This window comes from Zonotrichia albicollis, chromosome 5, assembly GCF_047830755.1.
Source record: "Zonotrichia albicollis isolate bZonAlb1 chromosome 5, bZonAlb1.hap1, whole genome shotgun sequence".
In the NCBI taxonomy this organism is placed as follows: domain Eukaryota; kingdom Metazoa; phylum Chordata; class Aves; order Passeriformes; family Passerellidae; genus Zonotrichia; species Zonotrichia albicollis.
Genome location: NC_133823.1, coordinates 70175679 through 70185299, shown reverse-complemented (window position 1 = coordinate 70185299; position 9621 = coordinate 70175679). Strand labels below are relative to the sequence as shown.

General features: G+C 53.6%; 1 protein-coding gene across 1 annotated transcript in view; it reads left to right on the top strand.

The window, feature by feature from the left end:
- Positions 1-3027: 3027 nt before the first annotated feature.
- The window catches only part of FAT4 (FAT atypical cadherin 4), a 121050-nt gene continuing 114456 nt past the window's right edge, over positions 3028-9621 (top strand). The window contains exon 1 of the mRNA XM_014266069.3: positions 3028-8692. Within this exon, the coding sequence (XP_014121544.2) occupies positions 3425-8692 (5268 nt within the window). The 5' untranslated portion in view covers positions 3028-3424. The remainder of the gene's footprint in view (positions 8693-9621) is intronic.

The window sequence follows — 9621 nt, the reverse complement described above, 5'->3', positions numbered from 1 at the left end:
GATAATAGGTATGCATTCCATTTTCATTAGACTCACCCAAGGAACAAAAATTGCTTAGAAACTTTTTCTTCTTTTCACTTCATCCATCAGCCCTCTGCTTCTGTGCTGTCTGTGCCTTCCAGCACAACATTTCAGCAGCATCAGGGCCCACTTGAGGCAAAAACAGCGCTGGAAGCACATTAAATGTGACAGCCAGATGTGTTGATCTGTTGACAATGGACACTGAGGTCGTTATTAAGACTTTGCAGTGGAGCATGAGCTGGACAGTGTTGGGATTAGATTGCTTCTCCCATATCTGGAGGTGAAAGCCTGATGAAGTGTTGGGAGGTGTTATCAACAGAGCTGGAGGCAAGACAAAAAGTGCAAGAATGACCTATTCTTCACTTTATTTCCATCCCTGCAAGTTAAGAGTGGTGGAGTGCTTCTTAGCACAGGCTTAACTCCGTTGAAATGTATTTGTGTTAACATACAAGGGGTCAAAACTCAAGCCACACTTATGCTGATGAACCACCAGAGTAATTTCACTGACATCCACAGACCTTATAATAAAGGTATTGCTTAACACCTCCCAAAGCTACTTCAATTTTAATGGGCTTTTTCTTAGCCATTAAAATAACTTAAAAAAAGTACAGTAGATTTTAAAGTTTTAAGTTTGACTACACTTGAGACAGCTCACAGTTAAACTACAGTTGTAATGAGAAAATTTTTAAATTATTTTATGACTGAAAATTTTCTGTAAAATTTTGTATAACTTTTCATAAACATTTGGATTTAAAAAAGTAACTTTCTGAATCCTAAGGAATGGAATTTTGATATATTGAAACACTTCAGGAATTTAAAGGGTGTTATTTTTTCTTTTGTGAATGACTCATCTAAAAAAACATTTTTACATCTACAGGTACAAAAGGCTTAAGCAAATTATGGTTTTGAAGAGGTTCTGAGATATTTACATCTATCATAAGAGATCATTGATATAATTGCAAATATTGAATTACAGGGCCTGTAAACTGGCAAATATATTTTGTTTGATTCATTCTCATGTGCTGCAAAACTTTGCAATGTAGAATTTTATTCTAACAAAATGCAAGGGAAACAGATGATATTTCTGGGATCTAATATTGACAGACATTACTTATGAGTCTCTAGAGTAGCAAAACATGGTGCTTTAAAACCTATTGTCTAGATATTCTCCTGTTTTCTGGATATTCTTTCTTGCCCAGAATTTTAGCCATTTTGCTTACCTCTGATGTACAGTATTTAAAACACTGATGTTTTGCTTTCATATATTTAATATCCATACTTTTGCAGCAGTATTTCTTATTTTGACATTTGAGAAAAGTACCCAGAGGGATGCACAAACTTATGGGCACAGAAGAGCTTGAACAATGTCAGGACAAGGTTGTGCCTGTTCCACATGAAATATAGGTGGTTAGTAATTCTAATCAGAACTGGGGAAAGAACCAAAGCCCCTTTCAGGGGCAGAATGTTTCTCCGGGCTGTCTTTTGGATTTGGAGGTCAAATTTACGTGGCAGATGTGATAAATTCCATGCAGTGAGGAAAAAGCTCCAGCGATTGGGACGTGATGAATGCTCCAAGACTTGTTCTAGTGAAGATGCTATCCTATGTTCTCGATGTCGGTAATCATCCCCCTCCAGCCCATATAATCTTATTTTTTCGCGAATCGCTGTTGGATTTTGCTGGCTCATAAGCCGCGAGCATTTTTGTGATGGAAGTTAAAGAAAGCCCCTTTCGAGGCTGCAGGCGAGGGCCGATGCACGCCTGTAGGTGGAGTTAAATATCAAAGAACCGGAGCAGAGCGCGGATCCCGGAGGGGGCAGCACGGATGAGCCGTGCTCGGCTGTCCCATGGATTCATCCCCGCAAGAGAGGAGGAGGTGTTCACACCAAGAATAGTTAGCAGATGACTTATCTCCCGCTAGACTAGAGCAGCTAGGAAAGGCAGAGCGCTGCGAGGCACCAAAGCCCTTCTCCAGGTCGGATGCGGACGCGGAGAAATGAAAACTAAATACAGGCAGAGCACAGCAGTGCCATGCAGGGAGAGGGGCTGTGCCCATGGGGTCGGGGCTGATCGCGGGTGTGAGCATCCGTTCCTAGAGGGATTTGCAGGAATTACTGGTCCGAGGTAGCTCTTCGTGTTAGGTGACAATAGAAAACAAGAACCACCCGTTCTTTCTTACTGCTTCCAGTCAAGATTGCTGCTAATGGTCATTTAATCTCCCTTTTTTTAATCATATCCAGGGTACTAGCGGGGAACAAACTGCCTTTGACACCACGTCCTTCTACACTCTCCTACTTTTATTTTTTCCACTTCTTTTCTCACTTTTCCGACTTTTCCATGCTAGAAAATACACTACCAGGTTCTTTAGCTCACAGAGATAGATAAACTCTGTAATTTGCTCATCCCTTATGCGGCTATGCTGGATTTACCTTGTCATTTTAATTGCCAGATTTACCTTTGGGACTTTAATTGCCATCAATAGATTTGAGTTTACAACCGCTGCTTGTATTTAAAGAAGAATTCGCAGAAAATTAAAACTTTTGCTACCTCCTCGGATCTTCCTCGGTTTTTTGCAGGCTTTTTGGGATGGAGGAAGGATTTGGGCTTTTCGGTGTGCGCCGTGGGATGCTCCGGCATCCCGGTGACGCTCCCGGGCGCCGCGCCGGGCGGAGCGGCAGAGGGCGCTGCGGGCCCGCGGGAGGCGCTGCCAGCGCCGCATCTTCCCGGGATAACGGGACCCGCAAGTTTTCTCCAAAGCCGCCTCCGAAGTGCGCGGAGCCCCGTGCCCGGTTCGCGGGGAGCCCGCCCCGCTCCGCTCCGCCCGGCTCTCCCGGCTCGCTGCCCGCTCCGGGCGGGAGCATCCCGTGGGACCCGCGCCCCGCTCCCGGCGCTGCCCCCGCTCCGCGCCCGTCCCGCTCCCGCCGGGGCGGCCCCTCAGGTGCGGGGGGCGGGCCGGGGCGGGGCGGGGCGGCACGGCGGCCAATGGGCGCCCGTGGGGGGAGCCGGCCCGGCCGTCAAGAGGGCCGGGATCCATGAGCGCCGGGCAAAGTTGGGTCCGGGCGTTCGCGGATCGCGGACCGGCTCTGCCGCCGTGCGCCCGGGCATGCCGGCGGGGCGGCGGGCACCGCGCGGGAGCGGCGGGCCGCGGGGGCCCCGGCGGTAGCGGCTGCGGCTGCTGAGCGGCGATGCGGCGCGGCGCCCCCGGCCGCCCCCCAGCCCCGGAGCGGCGGCGGGAGCAGCGGCGGCACAGCCGGAGCCGGAGCGTCCCGTGAGCGCGGCGCGCCGCCCGCTCCGCTGCCGTCCGCGTCCGGAGCGCAGCGTCCGCGGGTGCCGAGAGCGGCAGCGGGAGCGGGGCAAGCGGCGGCGCTGGGCCGCCCCCTCGGGGCGCTGCGCCCCCGGCTCGCCATGGGCCGCCCCCCCGCCGCCCGCGGGCCGCCGCCGCCGCTGCTGCTGTCGCTGCTGCTGCCGCTGCTGCCGCCGCTGGGGAGCGCCGCCGCCGCGGAGCCGCGCCAGGTGTTCCGGGTGCTGGAGGAGCAGCCGGCCGGCACTTGGGTGGGCACCATCGCCACCCGGCCCGGCTTCACCTACCGCCTGAGCGAGCACCACGAGCTCTTCGCTATCAATGCCACCTCGGGCGCCCTGCACACCCGCGCCACCATCGACCGCGAGAGCCTGGCCAGCGACGTGGTGGACCTGGTGGTGCTCTCCAGCCAGCCCACCTACCCCAGCGAGGTGCGCGTCCTGGTGCTCGACCTCAACGACAACGCGCCCGTCTTCCCCGACCCCTCCATCGTGGTGACTTTCAAGGAGGACACGGGCAGCGGGCGCCAGCTCATCCTGGACACTGCCACCGACGCCGACAGTGGCACCAATGGCGTGGACCATGGCTCCTATCGGATCGTGGCCGGCAACGAGGAGGGCCGATTCCGCCTGAACATCACCCTCAACCCCAGCGGTGAGGGCGCTTTCCTGCACCTGGTTTCCCGCGGAGGGCTGGACCGGGAGGCCACCCCCACGTACCAGCTGTTGGTGCAGGTGGAGGACAAGGGCGAGCCCCGTCGGCGAGGGTACCTTCAGGTCAATGTCACCGTCCAGGATATCAATGACAACCCGCCCATCTTCAGCCAGACGCTTTACCAGGCTCGAGTGCCTGAGGACGCGCCCGTCGGGGCCAGCGTTCTCCAGGTGACCGCGGCCGATGCCGACGAGGGCACCAACGCTGACATCCGCTACCGCCTGGAAGGAGGCGATGGCAGCGGTGCTGGGGACGGGGCTGGCAGCCTCCCCTTCGAGGTGGACCCCGAGAGCGGGGTGATCCGCATCCGTGAGCGCCTGGACTATGAGGTGCGGCAGCAGTACTCGCTGACCGTGCAGGCCATGGACCGCGGTGTGCCGGCGCTGAGCGGCCGGGCCGAGGCCCTCATCCGCCTGCTCGACGTCAACGACAACGAGCCCCGGGTGAAGTTCCGTTACTTCCCGGCCACCTCCCGGTTCGCCTCCGTGGATGAGAACGCGGCCCCCGGCACGGTGGTGGCCCTGCTGACGGTGAGCGACGCCGACTCTCCGGCGGCCAACGGGAACATCTCCGTGTCCATCCTGGCGGGAAACGAGCAGCGGCACTTCGAGGTGCATAGCAGCAAGGTACCCAACCTCAGCCTCATCAAGGTGGCGGCCGCACTGGACCGGGAGCGCATCCCGGCCTACAACCTTACCGTGGCGGTGGCGGATAACTACGGGGCCCCACCACCACCTGCAGGCTCGCCCACTTCTGTTTTCTCTCCCGAGGGAGCGGTGGCAGCTCCCGTGAGCCGCTCCTCGGTGGCCAGCTTGGTGATCTTTGTGAACGACATCAACGACCACCCGCCCGTCTTCGGGCAGTCGGTGTACAGTGTGAACATCAGCGAGGACGTTCCCGTGGGCAGCTACGTGCGAGGCCTCAGCGCCACGGACCGGGACTCGGGCCTCAACGCCAACCTCAAGTACAGCATCGTCTCGGGCAACGAGCTGGGCTGGTTCTGCATCAGCGAGCACAGCGGGCTGGTCACCACGGCCGTCCCCGAGGGCACGTCCAGCTCCAGCAGGCTGGACCGGGAGACTGCTTCTCAGGTGGTGCTCAACATCAGCGCCCGTGACCAGGGCGTGCAGCCCAAGTTCTCCTACGCGCAGCTGGTGGTGACCGTCCTGGATGTCAATGACAACAAGCCTCGCTTTGGTCAGCCTGAGGGTTACCAGGTGGCCCTGGCTGAAAACTCCCCGTCAGGAACTGAGCTGCTTGTCCTGAGTGCCACTGATGGGGACCTGGGGGATAATGGGACTGTCCGCTTCTCCCTGCAGGAAGCCGAGCCGGTGCTGGCAGCAGTTGGCCCCTCCTCTGTGACCCCTCGCCAGATGTTTCGTCTGGACCCGGTTTCAGGCAGGCTCAGCACCGTCTCACAGCTGGACCGGGAGGAGCAGTCTCACTTCTCCTTGCAGGTCTTGGCCACTGATTTGGGCTCTCCTCCCCTTTCTTCGGTGGCCCGAGTTAACGTGACCATCCTGGATGTGAATGACAATAGCCCTGTGTTTTACCCCATTCAGTATTTTGCCCACATCCAAGAGAACGAGCCAGCTGGAACCTATGTGACCACCGTGTCTGCCACGGACCCTGATCTGGGCCCCAATGGGACAGTCAAGTACAGCATCTCAGCTGGAGATACCTCCAGGTTTCAGGTCCATGGGCAGACAGGAGTCATCACAACAAAAATAGCCCTGGACAGGGAGGAGAAAACTGCTTACCAGTTGCAGATTGTGGCCACTGACGGTGGCCATCTTCAGTCTCAGAACCAAGCCATTGTCACCATCACTGTCTTGGACACACAGGACAACCCCCCTGTTTTCAGCCAGGGCACGTACAGTTTTGTTGTCTTTGAAAACGTGGCCCTGGGTTACCACGTGGGTACTGTCTTTGCTTCCACTATGGACCTCAACACCAACATCAGTTACCTGATTACCACGGGTGACCAGAGGGGCGTGTTTGCCATCAACAGGGTGACGGGGCAGATCACCACTGCCAGTATCATTGACAGGGAGGAGCAGGCATTTTACCAGCTGAAGGTGGTTGCCAGGGGTGGGGCGATAACTGGCGATGCCATGGTCAATATAACTGTCAAAGACTTAAACGACAATTCCCCACACTTCGTTCAAGTGGTGGAAAGTGTAAATGTTGTTGAGAACTGGAAAGCTGGGCATACCATATTCCAGGCCAAAGCTCTTGATCCTGATGAAGGTGTTAATGGCATGGTCCTTTACAGCCTTAAGCAAAACCCAAAGGGCTTGTTCTCAATCAATGAGCAAACTGGTGCTATAAGCTTAACGGGGCCGCTTGACATAAATGCTGGGTCTTACCAGGTTGAAATCCTGGCCTCGGATATGGGGGTGCCTCAGCTGTCCTCCTCCTTTATCCTGACTGTCTCTGTCCATGATGTAAATGATAACCCGCCTGTGTTTGACCAGCTTTCCTATGAAATTACTATTTTGGAGTCAGAGCCTGTGAATTCCAGGTTCTTTAAGGTACAGGCTTCTGACAAAGACTCGGGAGTGAACGGTGAAATCGCTTACAGTATAATTGAAGGAAATGCTGGGGATGCCTTTGGCATATTCCCAGATGGCCAGCTGTATATAAAAAGTGAACTGGACCGTGAGCTTCAGGAAAGATATGTTTTACTGGTCATTGCCTCTGATAGAGCAGTAGAACCACTCAATGCTACTGTGAACGTTACTGTGATTCTGGAGGATGTAAATGATAACAGGCCCCTGTTCAACAGTACCAACTATGTGTTTTATTTTGAAGAGGAACAGAGAGGTGGGTCGTACGTGGGTAAAATAAATGCTGTAGATAAAGACTTTGGGCCGAACGGTGAGGTCAGGTATTCATTTGAGCATATGCAGCCAGATTTTGAGCTGAACACAGTAACTGGGGAAATCAGGAGCACTCATCAGTTTGACAGAGAAGCTCTCATGAGGCAGAGGGGAGCTGCAGTGTTTAGCCTTACGGTAATAGCCACAGATCAGGGGTTGCCAAAGCCTCTGAAAGATCAGGCAACTGTACAGATCTACATGAAAGACATCAATGATAACGCACCCAAGTTTTTGAAAGATCTTTACCAAGCCACTATATCAGAATTGGCAGCAAATCTGACACAGGTGCTGCGAGTTTCTGCCTCAGATGTTGATGAAGGGGTTAATGGGTTGATTCAGTATTCTGTAATCAAGGGAAATGAAGAAAATCAGTTTGTAATAGACAGCAGCACAGGCCAAGTGACCTTAGTAGGCAGACTGGATTACGAGGCTACTGCATCGTATTCCCTTGTCATCCAAGCAGTAGACTCCGGAGCCGTTCCCCTAAGTTCAACTTGCATGTTGAACATTGATGTGTTGGATGAAAATGACAACAGCCCTTCCTTCCCTAAATCAACCCTGTTAGTGGATGTCTTGGAAAATATGAGGGTTGGTGAGCTTGTGTCGTCTGTCACTGCCACTGATTCTGATTCAGGTGACAACGCTGACCTCCACTACAGCATTACAGGCACAAACAATCACGGGACCTTTAGCATCAGTCCCAACACCGGGAGTATTTTCCTTGCCAAGAAACTGGACTTTGAGACACAATCTCTGTATAAGCTGAACATAACGGCAAAAGACCAAGGGAGGCCCCCGCGATCCTCTACCATGTCAGTGGTCATACACGTCAGGGATTTCAATGATAACCCTCCTCATTTTCCTCCGGGAGACATCTTTAAGTCAATTGTTGAGAACGTTCCTGTGGGCAGCTCTGTCATTTCCGTGACCGCTCACGATCCGGACGCGGATATTAACGGGCAGCTAACGTATGCCATCATCCAGCAGATGCCGAGGGGGAATCATTTCCGTATCGACGAGGTGAGAGGGACGATATTTACCAACGCTGAGATCGACCGGGAGTTTGCCAACCTCTTTGAGCTGACGGTCAAAGCCACGGATCAGGCCGTTCCCGTGGAGTCCAGGCGCTTTGCCCTCAAGAACGTGACCATCCTGGTGACGGATCAGAACGACAACGTGCCCGTGTTCGTGTCGCAGAACGCCCTGGCAGCCGACCCCTCGGTGGTGATCGGCTCCATCCTGACCACCATTATCGCTGCGGATCCCGACGAGGGTGCCAACGGGGAGGTGGAGTATGAGATAGTCAATGGAGACACCGAAACCTTCATCGTGGACCGCTACAGCGGGGATCTGAGAGTGGCCTCAGCCTTGGTGCCTTCTCAGCTCATCTACAACCTCATCGTTTCTGCCACCGACCTGGGCCCCGAGAGGAGAAAATCCACCACTGAGATGACTATAATCCTGCAGGGGGTTGACGGGCCTGTTTTCACTCAGCCCAAATACATCACCATCCTGAAGGAGGGTGAGCCCATCGGGACAAATGTGATCTCCCTGGAGGCGGCGAGCCCGCGGGGCGTGGAGGCACAGGTGGAATATTACATTGTGTCTGTTCGCTGCGAGGACAGGAGCCTGGGGCGCCTCTTCACCATTGGGCGGCACACCGGCGTCATCCAGACCGCTGCCATCCTGGACAGGGAGCAGGGAGCACGCCTCTACCTGGTGGATGTTTATGCCATTGAGAAGTCATCTCTTCTGCCCCGCACGCAGCGAGCAGAGGTAAAGGTTTATGCAGTAATTATTTGTCTTGTTGCTCCTGTGTAATTCCAGGATTATGGTTGGGTTTTCATTGAAGTTGTGGTGTCAGTGTTGGGCCATGAGCATGGGGTCTGAGCAGCTCATGACATGGAAGTTCTTGCCATCCCTGCCTGGCTGAGTCCCTCCGATGACAGGTCTCCTCACACACCTCCAGTTTTGGTTACTTTTCTACTTAACTCACTGATGAGTATGAAAATGGTTTTGTTTCTCTTCCTGGATGTGACAGGTGGTAAAAGTGTAACATTTTATTTGGAAACTTCCCTTATCACAAAGCCATTTGCCTTGACTGAAGGGTCTTTAAAGATTTTCTGCCTGACTAGCTTGAAAAGCAGTGGGTGGGAACCAGGTTTGAAATGTCATCTGTGAAGTACAAGTGTTTTATTTGCTCTAAGTTACAGAGCTGATCATTCACACTGCTCCTGCTGTCTTCTGTGGTAATACTGAGAAGCCAGGTGTGCGAATGAGTCTTGTGTTTACTTGAAGTTGCAGCATCTCCTGGAGCTGCCTTCTACACTTCACCATGAGCCATTGACTTGCCATTCCTGGGAATTTGGGGCAGGCCCTGCTGGGTGGGCCAGCCAGGAGAGGATGGATGGTGGTAGTGTGTAGTGGTTTAACCATTTCCCTCTCTGGCTGAACATACCCCTCAGTGCTGCACAGCCCCACAGATCCCCCAGCCACACTTCCTCCTGGGAATTAAGTGTTAGTTTTGATACTGGGGTGATTTGCAGGTTTGGGGTTTTTTTTTTGTTTGATCTTAGCAAAAGTGGTATTTTCAATTCTTACTTGACAGCTGTGGATTTTTTTCTCTTCATAGCTGCTTTTGTTGTTTCTTCTGCAGGTTAAGTATGATCTGTGTGTGGTGTTGCTCTCCCATCTGGCAGGGACAT